The sequence below is a fragment of the Euleptes europaea genome, chromosome 10 (genome assembly GCF_029931775.1).
Source record: "Euleptes europaea isolate rEulEur1 chromosome 10, rEulEur1.hap1, whole genome shotgun sequence".
Lineage (NCBI taxonomy): Eukaryota > Metazoa > Chordata > Lepidosauria > Squamata > Sphaerodactylidae > Euleptes > Euleptes europaea.
In genome coordinates this window covers 36,754,662-36,773,841 of record NC_079321.1, presented here as the reverse complement: position 1 = coordinate 36,773,841, position 19,180 = coordinate 36,754,662, and the positions used below count along the sequence as shown (strand labels likewise).

Below are 19,180 nucleotides of genomic sequence, written 5' to 3'. Positions count from 1 at the left end.
GCCTTGGTAGGGCAGAGTTTGGGGAGGGGAAGGAGCTCAGCAGGGATGTTTTTCCATGGCCCATAGAGTCTGCTCTCCAAAGCTGCCATTTTCTTCAAGGAACTGATCTCTGTATTCTAGAGACCAGTTGAAATTCTGGGATAACTCCATTCCCCACCTGAAGGCTGGCTGCCCTAGTTCCTGAACCTTCTGTATAAGGACTATTATGAACTTGACTTCATTTTCCTCCTCTGAGTAAGCAACTCTAGATTAAAATTGCATTGTAGTGCAGACAAAGAGTTGACCTTGCTAGGCACAGTATTAGATACAAAATAATCAGATTCAGAGATCAAGGGCAAAGAAATGCACTGCAACATTAATACTGAAAATATCAGGTACTGTGTTAGGTATGACATGCTCTCCCTCTCTGGCATCTAATTCAACTCACCTCATGTTCCGCCACAGTTACGATGCTTGTTCCTCCTCATCTACCAACATTAGTCACGGATGTGCATTTTAGAATGATTGGAAACACAGGTTATGTTGAACTACATTTTACAGAGGGCATGGGGAGAACTCAACACAGGCATATGATTTTTATTGGTAGCGTCATGTTTTCAATCTTCATGGACTTTGTAATGGTGAGGTACCTCAACAGAGATATTTTAATCTAGCACTAACTTTTAATATATGCTGGTTATAAATTGAGACATTGAGTATGTATTCATAAGTACATGATTTGGAAGTGGGTGGAAGCAAGGGGTATATAATACATTTTGATCTCATAATAATAGGACTTGGGAGGGCACACTGTGACTTTGATTGGCAGTAGATTCAGAACAGACAAAAGAAAGTATTCTTCACAGCATACATAATTAACAAATGGAATTAGCTGCCACACAATATGGTGAGGGCCACTGTCTTTGATAGCTTTAAAACAGGATTTTACAAATTCATAATGAATAGGCCTACCAACACCTCAGCCACAATAGCTAAATGGGAACCATTTCTGGGAAATGCCTGCTGCCTTCATGATGTACAGGATCTGAAAAAGCATCCAGATTGTTTCTTCCTCTACATAGACCTTTTTTGGTATCCTGCAGGGGAGTTCTTACATTCTATGCACCCCACTTTCCTTATAGTGTACTGTAAGATCAGTAGAGAATAATTTCACCAAACAGCAAAACAAACTACAGTGTTAAACTTTAGTCTTAGAAGTTTTCCAAGCGTGCAGTGTTAGTAATGTACTTTTCAATGAACATTCACAGTTTATCTGAAAACTGTGTGAAGGACTATAGCGCTATTTTTAACACTTAGCCGTCAAGGGTTTGAATCTACTCCATGTGAGGTTCCGGTGTCATTGCCTTTCTTCTGTTCTCAACATAACTAAATTCAAAACACCAGAATTTATTTCCCATGTAATCCTTGGCAGCTGTCGTGGGGAGAAAGCAATCTCCTTCTACTCATGCCTTGATTTGCAACCAGATGCCTACAGTGAAGGGCAATCATGGGCATCAAGTAGCTCATATCTGTATTCCAACCAGCTTAGATTATCATGGTTTTACCTCTACCCTACAAATGTATTTAACAAAAAGGGGTATTTTAAATCAGATTGATGCATTTTTAAAAGTGTGCTTTCATTTGCCCTCTAATTCTTGATGCAGTGCAACAAACTGCTTCTCTCCCCATCATCTTCTGGAACCGAAAAAGAGAAATACCGGGCGTACTACCTGCAGTACAAGAATCCCCCTCTTCAACACTATGTGCTCTGGGGATGAGAGCAAGATAAATAATTGCCCAGTCTGCTCCAGACTAGAGCTCTGTATTATATGTCATTGAAACGTAATGGATAGATCTGTATTAAAAAGTAATTGCTAGTAAGATAGACAGGGCTTCATTTGGAAGAATGTACCCCACTTTGTGCAGCAGAAAGCAAAGTTAAGCGTAGCATTACTATACACCAGTATTTCCCCAAAACCAGGCAGTTTGATTTGTATGTTATGCCAATCAGTCTCTACTTTTTGCATAGTTGACACTTTGAATGTATGTCCGCTTTTATCAACTACCACAGAAAGTTGTGAAATGATCAAATTAAACATCTTTTTAGCTGACCATTTCATCATACCAGGATTTGCCCTGTCTTTTTTCCCCCTCAGAGTCAACCCATGTGATAAAGTGGGAATTACCAGCTTTTATTAGAATATAATTGCTGGGTGCCCAACACCGATCAGGACTGCAGTGCCAAGCGAGGGCAGGATTAAGGCTGTTTGTCTCCCTCTCCCCCTTATCCCATTTGCCAGTAGCATTCAAGACATGCCCAGAGACTCCTACAAATTCCTAGGGTGATTCAGGTGCAGCTTAGATGCTGCTGGTGAAGAAAGGGAAAGAGGTGGAAGTGGGTAGAGGTCCATTCCTTCTGCTGTCATGTGGTGGGCAAAGAGGAGAAAGGGAAAAATAATATTTTCCCCCCTCTAATTTAGATGTATAGTCTGAATCAGAAAAGGATTTAGAACTATAATGCTTAACTTGGTATTGAAGGTAAGCATTGCAAAGCTTGCCCAAGTTTATATTTCCAAGCTCAGAAATAAAAGCTAGATCACCAAGTAAGCACCTTTGTCAGGGGCAGACTGGTCATTTAACTTACAGGGAAATTTCCCAGGGGGCCTTGATCTACAAGGCTATTGGTAGGAAGAACAAAACGGAGCCAAGTCCCAGCAAGTCTGCCAGCTCTGAACAGGAGCCACTTGGCCCATGACCTTCACTAGCAATAGTAATTGGTGTCAACTCACCAACAGTCTCCCCCCACAATACTGCCAGTTTGCAGGAAAAAGCTAACACCCATTATTGGCACCTAGAGGTGCCAGGTTACTTGCCTTGGTGTGCAGTTTCCTACTCCCAAACTCTGGCCCCCACCAATGGCAGGAGCAAAAATGCGGGGAGGAGGCCTCGCATGACAACATTTCAGCTGGGAATCTGAAGTGATATGACTGTGTCATATGACATTATAGGAATTACCCCAATCTCAATTGCTTTACCACTCAAACCCCATGCAGCGCTTCTGGGTGTAAACCAGAAGTGATGTAATCGCATTGTGCTTGGCCGTGCACACGCAATTCCCGCCCCTGAGCCAGTGACCTGGCAACCCTAAAGTACCCTAGCAACCCTAGATATTACAGTTGCCTTTCTTGCCATCAATTGTGAGGAATTTATACGTTGTGTGTAAGATTACACAGAAGGAGAAGGAGGAGGAGGAGGAGAAGAAGAGTTGGTTTTTATATGCTGACTTTCTCTACCACTTAAGGAAGAATCAAACTGGCTTACAATCACCTTCCCTTCTCCTCCCTACAACAGATACCCTCTGAGGTAGGTGTGGCTAAGAGAGCTGTGACTAGCTTAAGGTCTTCATGTGTAGGAGTGGGGAAACCAACCTGGTTCACCAGATTAGCCTCCGCCGCTCATGTGGAGGAGTGGGGAATCAAACCCAGTTCTCCAGATTAGAGTCCACCACTCCAAACCACCGCTCTTAACCACACCACCACACTGGTTTTCTATACAAATGCTACTGCTGTACAAATAGAAGAAGAATATCAGGCAGATAAATTTAATATGTATTCTGAATATGCCATTTTGCCAGAAAATTGAGTGCTTCTATTGTCCCCTTTTTGCCTCAATAATTCAGTTTAGATTGCTTCTGAGTAGATTTAGTGCAGCAAATCATTTTAAAACACAATGGCCTTTGCTAACTCTAATATTTCCTCTTCATCTAAAGAGAGCATGTTAAACATAGCCATTACCTCAAAACTCAAACAGATTTCAAAAAATAAATAAATTTATAGCTGTACTCTGAACTGATTTTAAATGTAACAGAAAACATACGGTTGTGACAAGTCATTACTGCAACTGTAAATCTAATATCCATGCTGAACAAACTCTCTGTTATAAAAGAGCTTTGGGAAGAATATTCTATTTTATGTAATGGAGCAATTTTGCAAGTTATTTCTGGTAATAACATTTTCCAGCCTTTGGAAGTTTATGGATGGCTAAAAATAAACTTTCAATGAAAACCAAGGAAGTGATCAGAATAAGATGGAGTGTGAGGTAGATTGAGGCCCAAGAAGGTGTCCTTATGAATGGCATTTCTATTGTATGTAAAACTATTACTAATGATTGCCAACCTCTAGGTAGTAGCTGGAGATCTCCTGCTATTACAACTGCTCTCCAGCCGATAGAGATTGGTTCACCTGGAGAAAATGGCCGTACTGGCAATTGGACACTATGGCATTGGTCCCTCCTCTCCTCAAACCCCCGCCTCCTCAGGCTCTGCTCCCAAAATCTCCAGGTATTTCCCAACCTGGAGCTGGCAACCCTAGCAGCCATCAAAAAGGAATTGTGTGTGTGTGTGTGTCTGTATGTGTTAGTGGTAACTGTACACAAAGCCATAGCAGAACATGGGATAGGCTAAACTGATTTCAGTGTAAACTCCAGTTAAGGAAGTCTTTTGGTTATACGAAGATGCAGATTTTTTTTCCATTATGAATTTGAAAGCAAGCCCATTTAAAGGTTGCATATGACAGCCTTAATTACTTGTGGAAACTAAAGAAGCTCTTCTTCGTGGTGTCTCAGCTGAATGTGAATCCAAGCTGCAAGAACATGAAACAGGTGCACTTCAGAAAAAGCTTTCTAAAAAATGGCAACCCAATAGTGGTTTTAACAGAACTGCTTTTCAGTATTGTCGGTTTACTGGCTAAAAAGGTAAAGTGCAAAAAAGCCTTTGATCTTTCTTGTAGACAAGAAGACTCTTGAAACAAACCTCAGGCCAAAGCTCCCTTTCAATTTCTGGTTGACACATATCTGAGCAGTGCTTCCAAGATTTGAAGCCTTTTTTTAAAAGATAGATCACCAAATAAACATCAGATTTCCTTCTTCCCTTCACATTTTATCTGGCATTGAAGGTTTCTTGTGTTCTGCTACATATTTCTAGGTCATCCACAGTGCAAGTAGATATGAGCTTTTGGCTTGTATTGAGGCATCCTTGAAAGAAATAGCTGAATCCCTGAACTTTTAAACATATGAAATGTTTACTTTAGGAGATTTCTGCGTAGAAAAAGAGACACATGGAGCCTCTGTGTCCATCTGGTGATAATCCAGTTGAAATAAGTGGATCTAATTTTTATGTTGGCATGTAGTTGTTAAAAGCAAACTACATTTTAAAAAAAGAGTTTCTGCTCTCATCTCCGATCTGTATCACATATCTCTGTATACTCCCTTCTCAGTCTTTGTGCTATGTGAACGCTCATGTCCTCCCAAATACTCTATCTTTGTTTCTTCCATTTCCCTCACCCAATGTCACATCTTCTTAATCTTAAAGAAAAATTGACTTTTGGAAACATAGTAGCAGTTAATGTTGGAAAGCATCATCATCATCATCATCATCATCATCATCATCATTATTATTATTATTATTATTAGATCTCCCATTATTACAACTGATCTCCAAGTGACAGAAATCAGTTCCCCTGGAGAAAATGGCCGCTTTGGCAGTTGCACGCTATGGCATTGAATTCCCTCCCCTCTCCAAAGTCCGCCCTCCTCAGACTCCAACCCCCCAAATCTCCAGGTATTTCCCAACCCGGAGCTGGCAACCCTGCTCATGTACCACATTAGCCACTAATATTAGACCAAAGGCAGCTACCATTAATTACTGGTTGTAGTCTTTACTGTTCAGTCGATTTAAAGTGGTAAGGATATGAATTTTCAATAATGATGAACTTTGTGTTTGACTTGCAGTTGTGAACTGCACAGATCCAGGTTTTGTGGAAAATGCTGTTCGTCATGGTCAACAGAATTTCCCTGAATCTTTCAAATATGGAATCAGTGTGGTGTACCACTGCAAGAAAGGATTTTATCTTCTAGGGTCTTCTGTACTGACCTGCAAGGCTTCTGGTTTGTGGGACAGATCGCTACCCAAATGTTTGCGTAAGTATTCGACCAGTAGTAGTTTTAGAAAGAATATCAGTTATTCTGGAATTGTATATTTTATTATCCTAACATTATTATATTTCAAATGATTGTGGTTTGCATTAATATGGAAAAAAATTAAAATCAAGGAACTATCAAAAAGCACTATTCCTTCTGGCACTAGTTTGGCCACAATGGTGTCTTCCCCCTCCTTTGTGTATGGATCAAAGTGTGTGGACACAGCACTGCAGTATCCCAACCATTACCCCTAGAACAACAGACTGGCAAACCTCCTATTTCATCTTGCCCTCCCTCTCACAAATAGAGTTTCAAATGTTGGTTTATTCCAGATGAAATATGATTTTTTTTTTGTTTTAAGGTTTATGTTTTTATAGACCCTCATTTAGTTTGTATAGGTAAGATTTTAGTTTGCTGAGACGGCTTTTCAAAAGTCAACTGGACCAAGTCAGAAAAGGCCTCACTGCATTCTGGCATCCAGGAAAAACCTGGAATCTTTGCCTGAAGTAAGTGGGAATGAGAATATTTTCCATCCATTGGGCTACAATCTGAAATAACTAAAAATGCAGTTAAGAGCCAGTTTTCAATGTAATTTGTATTCCTTGTTCTCAGTTTATGGAAGACAAATCATCCAGGATATCAAATGAAATGAACAGAATTCAACAATACTGTTGTCTGTTGTTGTACATAAATCTGACTTCATAGTTATAATCCTTCACATGTTGTTTTGGGAAGAGAAATTGCTATGAAGCTAATTCCTTTTCTCCCTCTCCCCTTACATAGCAATATCTTGTGGGCACCCTGGAGTTCCAGCAAATGCAATTTTGTCAGGAGACAAATTTACATATGGGTCTGCTGTTCACTACTCTTGCACAGGAAGTCGAACTCTTATAGGAAACTCAAGTAGAACATGCCAAGAAGACAGCCGCTGGAGTGGAACTCTACCTCACTGTTCAGGTAATTGTGTGAAGCCTTGACCTAGAAACTGAGATCATTTAAACTGTTCCCTTGTAGCAGTAACATGTCACGTTTTCAGCTTTCATTTACATGGTGTACTTTGTGTAACCATTAGTTGTGTTTAGGGCTGTGCAAGATAGATAGATAGATAGATAGATAGATAGATAGATAGATAGATAGATAGATAGATAGATAGATAGATAGATAGATAGATAGATAGATAGATATTAAAAAATTGGGTTTATTGGACCCAATTTTTTTCAGGGAACCTGAAATACGGTATACCCACAATGGAAAATGGGTATTCTGGCTTTTTAAAGGTTTTCCTGATAAAATTCAGGTCCATTTTAGCCAATAAGATTTTTTTTTAGGAGCTCTGTGCAGGCATTTTTAGAGATAAGAGTTTCCAGATTTTCAGGGTAGCTGCAAGGGATTCTCCTTGCATGAAGCCCAATGTTTAGTAAAGTGTGGATCAGGGGGTCTGATTTTATGGGGCTCCTCCATAGGAAAGCATTGTAAATTGTCCCAAACTTTACCAAATGTTGGGGTTCATGCAGCTGCCCTGAAAATTTGGAAACTCTGCCTCTAAAAATGCCCCCCAACCCCGAGCTTCTATAAAAATCCCATGGAGAAAAGCCTTGGGAAAAGCAAAGGCCGAATAAGCTGAATACCTATTCAGCTGATTGGCTATCCGGCTTAGGCTTTATTCTCTATTTCAATATTCAGTCCCAAATAAACCCAGAAAAAGCCAAAATGCTTTTTCGGGTTTATTTGTGGGTCAGTAAACCTGATATGCACAGCCCTAGTTGTGTTTAACACTGTGTTTCATTTTCTGCAAAAAAAAAATTAACATTTCCTTAGTTTGCTTTAAAGATTAATTCATTGAGATGGTTCATCTGTGATCCACATGTTATTTGTTTGTCACTGAAACTATGAGATCATCCATATGGCTTAGTAGCCAACAACCCAAACAGCAACTCAAGATTGACATTAGATATTCATCATATGCACGGTTATGGGAATCTCAGGGGAAGCACACGTGCTATTCACATGTCATTAACATTCTGAATTGAGGTTTGTGTGTTTTCCAAATTGAGAGATAACTGTTCTGATTCCAGCACACATACTTTCTAAAGCCCAAACCACACGTTATGACTTGTCAAGTGTTGGTTTAGGGTTCCCCCAACCTGACTTTGGTCCTGACCTGGATGGCTAGCCTGATCTCGTCAGATCTCAGAAGCTAAGCAGGGCCAGCCCTGGTTAGTATTTGGATGGGAGATCACCAAGGAATACCAGGGTTGCTGTGCAGAGGAAGGCACTGGCAAACCACCTCTGTTAGTCTCTAGCCATGAAAACCCCAAAAGGGGTCGCCATAAGTTGGCTGCGACTTGACAGCACTTTACACACAACCTGACTTTGACACTGATAATCAGAATGTCAGGAGCAAGGAAGCTTGTTTTTCAAGTGTTTTGAGCACTGATTCAGATTGGGACAGTAGTGTGGGGTTTCAGTTTTCCCCTCTGCCATTTTTCCAACCCAGCGGGCATGATCTGCCCCATTGGGGAATTGTGTATCTGCTTATGAGCTCTGTGCCCCGCCCAAATGGGACAAATAATGTTCCCCAGGGGCCATTTTGGATCAGGGACACCATGGAGGGCTAAAGGTCTATCTCCCCCTGTGCCATGGTCCTAATCCAAATTGATGTCCCGTGTGCTTGAAAAACAATGAAATGGAAGATGAAAAACAAGTCTCCTTTCTCCAATAATGTATAGCTTGGGCCTAACAAAAGATATTTACAAGTTTCTCACTTTTGACATTCATGATAGCCATGGATACAGAAATAATTCACTCTACATTTTCTTGTATCATTAAGATGTGTTTTGGGACTAGAACACCAAATATCACACTCAATGTGCTATGTTCATGATTTATATAGGTTGGCATTAGGTTGGAGTAAATCCAGCAGCAAACCCAGGTGTGCCAACAGTCAGCTCAGCATTTCAAACAGTAGTTGCTACTTGTTGTGTCTTGCTGTATATTTTGTATCCACAAACACTTTTAAAAGTATGCTTGTTACAAACCTAACAAAATATACCATTGTTATTATGTGACTTAGGTCCTTTTCATATGGGCTCTGTAACCTATTTTGGGTTCTGAAGGCAAACAGATTCTTTGTAAGGTTTCACATACCTTAAGGATAAAACACTATGTTCTCACAGTTAATGAACCTTTAGTCTGGGTTTTCCGAAACTATTTTGCTCCACTGTTCTTTTGTTGTTGTTTTTTGTGCTTCAGCCTTTAAGGTACATGAGTTTTTTAAAAATCTGTTTGCTTTCAGAAGTCAAAGCAAATTAAAGAGCCAATATGAAACGGACCTTCGTTCTTAAGCCAAATGACATTGCAGTGTAGTGGAGCCTGTGAAGACCTTCACAGATATTACTGTAATTCTTTATATTTCACAGGAAACAACCCAGGATTTTGTGATGATCCTGGTGTACCATCTCATGGGACTAGACTTGGAGATGAGTTCAAGATAAAAAGTCTACTGCGTTTTTCCTGTGAAATGGGTTATCAGCTGAGAGGTTCCCCAGAAAGAACATGTCTCCTTAATGGATCGTGGTCTGGTTTGCAGCCAGTGTGCGAAGGTTAGTAGTAGCTATGGTTGTTTTCATTGAGAAGTCATGTAACTTCAGTTCCATAAATGCAACTTTGATGCTTTTATTTCAGTAAACTACTTTGAATACATTTAATGCGCACTAAAGAACTCAGTTCAAAACTTGTTTCTCAAGACTAGTTTAACTTTAGTTGGATCATGCTCAATGAGGTAAATGAATGCAGGATTTTATGTTTGCTGGCTTGAGAGACTGATGGAAATGAGTTTGTCCTCTAAGCTGTAGTCATTAAGCCTAGGAAAAAAGAAAGCACAACCAATGGTCTCACTTTTTTTTCAAGATATGTTCCTTCCAAAGCTGCTTAAAGAATGGCTGTGACTGCAGGCTGCCAGTTATTCATCCATGGTTCATTGAAAGGTTTCTGGTTTTCTTTAAGCTCACAGACAATATGGGGAAAGTATTTGCCTTAAGACAGTTAAGCCAGAATCACAGAAAGACAGGATGTGTCATACATTAAGAATACCAGCTGCAGGCCGATTTAAAGCTGGATTCTCATTCTGTCCTTCATCCACCTTTCTTTCCTCTGCCAGAAAGCTCCATATCCAGACAGTCCATATGTATAGATTGTTACGCACTTCTGCTGTTTACATGCATTGTTATCACCTGTTCTCTTTTCTACCAGTAATCCATTGTATGTCTTCTTTCCCACCAGTAAAATTCTCCACTGTTCTTTCTCATGTAGAATTCACATGCATTTATACACAATTGGGTCTGCAGGAGTTTCCATCCATGATGCTAAAAATTTGCATTTTAGCCTCCCTCACACTTTTAATGTTATTTAGGAATTTCAATGCAGGAAAGAGTTCAGAATAGGAGTAAAATTAAACACTGTAGGAAATGTAGGTTTCTGCATGCCCATTAGGAACTGATTAAAAACAAAGCTGATTGACACTTCACGTGTGAAAGCACCTTTTTTTTTTTTTTTTAGAGGAGGTGGGCTTTAGCTTTCTGCTGAAGTGTAGGAAACTGCAAAGACAGATTGAAACCTGTCAAATTCCCCATCTCCCTTTGCAGGTGAACCACTTCAAGATACATGGAGGTTGCTTCAAAAGCAGCGGGGTAAAGCAGTAACATTTCCTCTAAACAAATTGTTTGACAAAGAGAGAGAAACCACCTTAATTAATTAGTTAGTTAAATTACATCATTTATATCTCATCTTTCTGTCCAATCACAGCCACCAAGGTAGCTAACAACTAAAACAAAAGCATCATAAAGCCAATTAAAACCCAAACTAAAGTACATCTATAAAACCCAGATACACCAATTAAAACATAAGGCAGGAAGAAGAGAATATTGAAGGAATGCCAGCAAGACCCACTGTCAGAAGACAGTGATAGAAGTGATAAAGATCCCTGGGGAGGGTTGCATACTTTTGGCACTACAACCAAAAAGGTCTCAAACTCATTCTCTCTCTGTCTCATTTTGTGTAGCATATTTTGCAAATTTATTCCAAAGAGAAATATATTTACCATCTGTAAATAAAATGATAATGTAGCCCAATAGGGAAAACACACACTTTGGTCTTCGGAATTAACACATGCTATAAGCTATTGTTTACCATTTTTTGTCTACTTCCTTTTTTTTATAATAGAGATAATGCTGATTTTTTTTCTTGCTTCCTCCCACATTTGACAGCTGTGTCTTGTGGAAATCCTGGAACGCCAGCCAATGGCAAGATAATATACAGTGATGGGATTTCATTTTCGAGCTCCGTCATATATGCCTGTTGGGAAGGCTACAAAACTTCAGGGCTAACTACTCGGCACTGTACAGCCAATGGCACATGGACTGGTAGTACCCCAGACTGCACAGGTCTGGAACTGACACCTTGTTAATTGTATGTTTCTGAAATGACAGAAATGTTCATAGCAAAGATGGCACCCTGGTTGCAGAAATAAAATGTTTTGGGAATAAAAAGCATGCTAACTTGTAATTGTACTCATTAATATCTTTCATGTATACAGTTCAATCCTAACTATATTTAGTACCAATATGTTCAATGGGACTTATTCCCTGGTAAATTTATCATTGCATTTTTTGATTTATTTTGAGAAATGCACGTCTACACTGTTTTGCGAAGAACACTTCCCATAACAGCTGTATCTCCAATGCACAGTGTTGGTCCTATCTATAAAATCACCCATATACAATTTATAGTGGAGCCTTACGCAGAGTTATTCCAATCTGAGTTCATTGCAATCTACAGGATAACTCTGCATAGTACCACACTGTAAATATAAGTCATTACTAAATTTTACTAAATATAGTTTCAGTCACCTTTAATGGCATGATAATAAAAAATAGTAGGTTTTACTAAATATAGCTATTTTTCTTCAAGTCACATAAAGTCTTTTAATGCTAACTTCTTTAATAGCATCATTTAGTCTTTTGTTATTTCATGAGAGTGAAGAAACATGGTTACCGAGGAGCCATGTCTTTGTGAAATTATCTTTTCTGTTCATACAGCCTGGGCTGGAAACAATCCAGATTTGGGGTTTAGGATGCATGCATTTATAATTAGGGACCTACAAAATAAATCAGAAAAATGTATGCTGTGAAACTAATAAAAATGCAGGGAATTTGTACAGGTGTGTTTGTACAAAATCTACATAGATTTGAGTATCAGGTGGCTCCTACAACTTGTGAATGCAACTCATTTTTGAGGAGCAGACTAATTGCTCCTAACCCAGTGAGATCCTACAACTCATGTTGGAAGTTGCAGGTGCATCTGCAAGAACTAGTTTTATGTGCTCTCTAGTAGGACCCCCCCACACACACACAAATACACAGTGAGTGAGAGAGAGACTAATGAATGTAATACCTGTTCCATTGGTTTAAAAGTCAATTTGTACTACTGTGCAAATGTTAACAAATGTACACAGCTGTTTGTGTGGATTTTAGGATGACATCCATTGTATATATTCATACACGTATAGATTAGGATTTGTAGGGCTTTCCCCCCCGTATTTTTAATATCTCTACTAAACCCTTTCCCCCCACTACTTACTTCAGTGATCAGTTGCGGAGATCCTGGCGAATCAGCAAATGGTATTCAGTCTGGGAATGATTTCACATTTAACAAGACGGTAACCTATCAGTGCAATCCAGGATATCTAATGGAACCTGTTGGTGCATCTACAATACGCTGTACCAAAGATGGCACGTGGAACCAGAGTAAACCCATTTGCAAAGGTGTGGTCTTTCAGTAGTTTAGCAATGTTATTCACCTACTACACAAATTCAGTTAATTCCTTATATTTCTAATGAATATTATCTTTCTCATTAGCTTTTAAAGTAAGCACAGGACAGAAGATTTTAATATGTTTACAAGCATGGTGACATGGGAAAAGGTATGATGAACTTGTGGAAAACAGGAAGACTAGAATGTTCCTAACACTCTGTTTTCCTCCATTCCTCCCTGTTCTTGCATCTTCTCCCAGCACCTTAAAAGATCATTCACAGGATCACGAAACCTGCGCAGAGGAATAGCCGTGTAGATTGGGCCAGGCTGCAGTGGCAAAGATCAAGGGGTGAAATTGCTCCTAATTCCTCTTTCACAAGCACAGTTCTGATGAGAAATGGGGTGGATTTTATCCCTTTGTCCATGTTCACTCCATAACATTGACCTGCACAGCTCTTCTTCCACACAGATCCCAACCCCAGGAATGATCTTTTTGTGGACTGGAAGGGGCTACAGAAATGGAGAGGAAAAAACCCTGTGTGCTTTCCATATATGGATGGCTAGATATATGCTACTGACTTGGATCCACAGGAGGACCCCCTCCTGCTACAGCCCAAAAGGGCCCCCTGCTAAAATGCTACTCCTGGGAGATGGGCTTCTGGGAACTGTCTTGGGGGTGGGGAATGCTGCAGAAGGAGAGAACTGGTGAAAATTGTCCCCCATCATTCTAAAAAAACAAACAAACAAAAACTTCCAGTAGATCTAAACCATAGTGAATATTTGTTATACATAATCTATAGCTTTGATGCTGTGGACTAAGTATAAAGTAACACAAGATTTCCCTGCTTTACTATAGATGTTAACAGTGAGAACCATGATAAGTAGGAGTGGAAAGGAGCCACAGCTGTAAGGGCTGTAGAAGCAGATTAGTTTTTCTTGCTCCTCCAAACCAGGGCCGGATTTAGGTTTGATGAGGCCCTAAGCTATTGAAGGTAATGGGGCCCTTTATAAGTCCAGCTTTCCTTTGTCAACAACAAATTGTCGCTCTTTTTTGTGTTGAATATATGCTATATGGTAATTTATGGACCTAATAGGTATCTGAAGCCATTTGCACATAACAAAATATGTATTTTAAATTTTTTTTGGGGGGGGGCAAGAGAGTGGGGCCCTAAGCTATAGCTTGTTTAGCTTATACGTAAATCCAGCACTGCTCCAAACATGTACTATAAACTAAACTTTATCAAAAAGGTAGCAGAGATCTTTTTAAGTAAGTGAGGCAGAGTCAAAGTGCCAAGCAGCACAAAGTGCCAAGTAAGATATGGCTGTCCTGATAACTTGGCTCCTGTGGATTGAAAAACATAGTAACCAATCCAGCCAACATTAAGTTTTCAGTGCTAGAGCACACAGAATCATTAAATCCCCTGCATTTCTCATTAAAAACATATGATGTGACAAGTTTGGAAAGGTGATGGTTTGAGAATATAGAGAGCCCTAGCCAATTGTATTAGGGTAAATTAATCAATAGTTGGCTTATTTATTTATTTTTAAAAGAAGTGAGTGGAACCGTAAAGTTCTGAAAATATTAAATATAGGGTGTTTTTTTTTTAATCTGGATGTACTTTTCATCCAAAGATACATTATTCACTAGATATAATAGATTGATCTCATGCTCTTCCATTGAAAAGAATGGGATTTGAAAGGCTTTAACTTTGGTTGGATCATCCCCATGTTTTGTTATAATCAAGGTTTCAGTTTCCTTCAGTAGGATATTGCGATTGCCATTTACAAATTGTAGAAAAAAGTGGGGGGACTTGCTAGTAATGGCAGTGGTTCCTGTAAAACTATTTTTTTAAAAAAACAATACCTTTAAGAAGCTAGGTATAATGCAGTAGGTAACTTTGCTTAGCAAACCATGTTTGTCATTGCTCCAAATTATGAAGATTAAGTATTAAAGTTGACATTTAAGAAGAAACATTCACTTTAAATTGTGTTAATACAGAAAGAAAAATTATATTAGTATGGATTTTCTTTGAAGCTCTTTGCTAGCTTTTTTGCTTCCCAGGGATCAATATATGTTGAAAATGATCAATCCCTGATGATAGGTAGGCAGACATTATAGTGTTTAGTCCTACAGATCCATTCCATTAGTGGTTGTACTTTCCTTCTGTGCAAGCAGCCTTTTGCTGATGCAAGAGACCTTTTCCACTGGATCCATAGGATATAATCCATTATTTTCTTCATTCATTGTATGTTCATTCTACATTTACACTTCATCCAAGAATTTACATCTCTCATTTTTGCCCTTCAACTGTCCCTCTGAGGCAGGTTAGCTGAGAGACAGTGACTTTACCAAGCCCCCATCCCCCCAGTGACCTTAATCGGTGATGTGGCATTTGAAGCAAAATTTCCCTGTTCCTACACTCTTCTGCTGCATCATTCTAGGAGGGAATGAGTAAGGTCATGCCCACGGTTCCCATTTTTAACCTACATGCATTTACACGAAGGCGTGGAAATTCATATGTTCATAAAATTATACATGCACAGGCATGGATTTGGGAGACTCATGGGGAAGGACATTCCATCCCCTTTTCTCTCTTTTAGAATCACAGAATCATAGAGTTGGAAGGGACCACCAGGGCCATCAAGTCCAACCCCCTGCACAATGCAGGAAATTCACAACTTCCTCCCCCCTCCACACCCCTAGTGACCAGAAGATGGCCAAGATGCCCTCCCTCTCATCATCTGCCTAAGGTCACAGAATCAGCATTGCTGACAGATGGCCATCTAACCTCTTCTTAAAAACCTCCAGGGAAGGAGAGCTTACCACCTCCCGAGGAAGCCTGTTCCACTGAGGAACCGCTCTGTTAGAAAATTCTTCCTAATGTCTAGACGGAAACTCTTTTGATTTAATTTCAACCCGTTGGTTCTGGTCTGACCTTCTGGGGCAACAGAAAACAACTCGGCACCCTCCTCTATATGACAGCCCTTCAAGAATTGAACATGGTTATCATATCCCCTCTCAGTCTTCTCCTCTTCAGGCTAAACATACCCAGTTCCTTCAACCTTTCCTCATAGGACTTGGTCTCCAGACCCCTCACCATCTTTGTTGCCCTTTTCTGGACACGTTCCAGCTTGTCTACATCTTTCTTAAATTGTGGTGCCCAAAACTGAACACAGTACTCTAGTTGAGGTCTAACCAGAGCGGAGTAAAGCGATACCATCACTTCGTGTGATCTGAACACTATACTTCTGTTGATGCAGCCCAAGACAGCATTTGCCTTTTTAGTTACAGCATCACACTGCTGACTCATGTTCAGTGTTTGGTCTACTAAGACCCCAAGATCCTTTTCACACACACTACTGCTCAAACAAGTCTCCCCCATCCTATAATTATGCATTTGATTGTTCCTACCTAAATGCAGAACTTTACATTTGTCTTTGTTGAAGTGCATTTTATTAGTTCTAGCCCATTTCTCCAGCCTGTCAAGATCATCCTGCATCTTGGCTCTGTCTATACCATATTTGCTACCCCTCCCAATTTAGTATCATCTGCAGATTTAATAAGCATCCCCTCTATTCCTTCATCCAAATCATTTATAAAGATGTTGAACAACACAGGGCCCAGCACAGATCCCTGAGGAACTCCACTAGTCACTTCTCTCCAAGTGGACGAGGAACCATTAACTAGCACTCTTTGGGTACGATCTGTCAACCAGTTGCAGATCCATCTAACAATAATAGGATCTAACCCACATTTTCCGAATTTGTCTACTAGAATACTATGTGGAACCTTATCAAAAGCCTTACTGAAATCTAGATAAACTATGTCTACAGCATTCCCCTGATCCAGCAAGGTAGTAACTTTCTCAAAAAAGGAGATAAGATTAGTGTGACATGACTTATTCTTGAGAAACCCATGCTGGCTCTTAGTGATCAGATCCATCCTTTCTAAATGCTCAAGGACTGACTGTTTGATGATTTGTTCGAACACTTTTCCTGGTATAGAAGTCAAGCTGATGGGTCAGTAGTAACCCGGATCCTCCTTTTTCCCCTTCTTGAAGATGGGGACAACATTTAAGAACATAAGAAAGGCCCTGCTGGATCAGACCAAGGCCCATCAAGTCCAGCAGTCTGTTCGCACATTGGCCAACCAGATGCCTCTAGGAAGCCACTAACAAGACAAGTGCAGCAGCACCATCCTGGTGCATTTGCCCGCCTTCAGTCGTCTGGCACCTCATCTGTTTGCCAAGACTTTTCAAAAATAATGGACAGAGGTTCCAAAATTACATCTGCAAGTTCTTTGAGTACCCTTGGGTGCAATTCATCTGGCCCAGAGGATTTTGTTTCATTTAAAGAAACCAGGTGTTTGTGCACTACCCCAATGCCAATTCTAGGCGCAAATCCCTTCCCTCATCACATGTTCTGTTTATGCCATGTTGAGCACCACTTCCCTCACGAGAAAAAACTGAGGAAAAGCAGGAATTGAGGAGTTGTGCCCTCTCTTCATCGCCTGTTACAATTTCTCTTTCCGGTCCACGCAATGGGCTTATCTTGTCCTTGTTCTTACTCTTACTCTGTACATAGGAAAAGAATCATTTTTTGTTGCGTTTAGCATCTCTCGCTAGCCTAAGTTCATACTGAGCTTTAGCTTTCCTAACACTCTCCCTACAAGCACTAGCTATTTGCTTATATTCCTCTTTGGTTATAAGGCCCTCCTTCCACTTCCTAAATGAGTCTTTTTTTATTTCTCAACTCTTTAAAAAGCTGTTTATGGAGCCAACCTGGCTCCTCCCATTTTTCCTTCTCATAGGAATGGTTTGAGATTGCACCTTCAGTATTTTATTTTTAAGAAATGCCCACCCTTCTTGAACTCCCTTCTCCTTAAGTATTTCTGACCATGGGATTCTACCTAGCATAAGTTTAAGTTTGTTAAAATTTGCTCTTTTGAAGTCTAACCTACATGTCTGACTACGTACAGGTTTTCCTCTCCCCAAGATTGTAAATTCCAAGAGTACGTGGTCACTACTACCCAGGGTGCCTACTACTTTAATCTCATCGACCAGTTCTTCCCTGTTGGTGAGAATCAAGTCTAAGATAGCAGACCCCCTTGTTTCCCTGTCCACCTTCTCGAATAGGAAGTTGTCAGCAAGACAAGTCAAGAATTTACTGGATCTTGCATTTTTAGCAGCATTGGACTTTTAATACCCTCCACTGCTTTCTCTTTTTCCCACATCCCCCAGCCCTTTGCCTCACTTTTTTACCCCATTATTGCTGCTTGCTGCTTCTGCTGCTCCCCCACCAGCACTTTCCCTCCCTTTGCGCCCCCCCCCATTCTCTCTCACTTCTCCTGCCCTCACTGGTCCTCCCATTTGGTCTCAGTGCCATCTCTGATTTCAGTGGGCATTTTCTTCTTCTTCTTCTTCTTCTTCTTCTTCTTCTTCTTCTTCTTCTCTCTCTCTCTCTCTCTTTGATTTTTCTGCACTCATAGAGGTCTCTCAGGTCTGTAGAAATTTTTTGTAAATTTTAAAATTAGCATTCTGTGCCCATGATCAAAATTAGATATAACCATAGGGTCTCTCCATGTGAACCCTGAAAAAGGGAGGATCCCCAATGTAATTCCACTCCCATCTATGTTTTTAGATTCCTTTATTAGACTCTGATAATAAGACAGAAGATGGTTGATAAGGAAAGGCCATTTATTTAAAATCATATACTGTATGTTGGTTATGAATTATAATTATGTATTTTATAATTGATAGTATAATACTTTTTATGTCTTTCTGCATAGCCATCACGTGTGTCCCACCTCCCCTGGTGCAATATGGAAAGGTGGAAGGGTCAGATTTCCATTGGGGTTCTAGTGTAAGTTACAGCTGTGCTGATGGGTATCAGCTTTCCAATTCTGCTATTCTTTCATGCGAAGGACAAGGAGTCTGGAGAGGAGATGTTCCGCAATGCCTGCGTAAGTGTTTTTAATTGTTAATTTAAAAGGCAGTCAGTTATATCATAGTATGAAGTCCTGGGTGGTAGAACTTGGAGAAGTTACATAGGATCGGACAGAAATTTTTTATGAATGGCCAAAGCAGACAGGAAGACAACTATGGGTCTTTGACTACCCTTCCAGACATAAGTGGAGACTAAACCAGGAAATACTGGCTCATATGAAATGAATTATGCAACATTCAAAGCTTTCACCTGTCACATGCATCACAATTATTAAAACTTTAATACTATGCACACACAACCCCTCTCTAGAATAGGTATACTCACATGGCCAAATTAAAATATTCATTATAGAACAATTATTTGTTACCTTACTATAATCTTGATCTTCCCATTGATTATCCCATAGTAGCTAAAGATTGACTTTAAGTTTGCAGCTTCAGAACTCTTAGATGAATTAAACATTAATAAA

General features: G+C 39.9%; 1 protein-coding gene across 1 annotated transcript in view; it reads left to right on the top strand.

The window, feature by feature from the left end:
* Nucleotides 1–19,180, top strand: part of CSMD1 (CUB and Sushi multiple domains 1) — a 439,588-nt gene that overhangs the window by 377,413 nt on the left and 42,995 nt on the right. The window contains exons 49-54 of the mRNA XM_056856290.1: nt 5,767–5,955; nt 6,739–6,912; nt 9,375–9,557; nt 11,220–11,396; nt 12,597–12,776; nt 18,554–18,727. Of these exons, the coding sequence (XP_056712268.1) occupies nt 5,767–5,955; nt 6,739–6,912; nt 9,375–9,557; nt 11,220–11,396; nt 12,597–12,776; nt 18,554–18,727 (1,077 nt within the window). The remainder of the gene's footprint in view (nt 1–5,766; nt 5,956–6,738; nt 6,913–9,374; nt 9,558–11,219; nt 11,397–12,596; nt 12,777–18,553; nt 18,728–19,180) is intronic.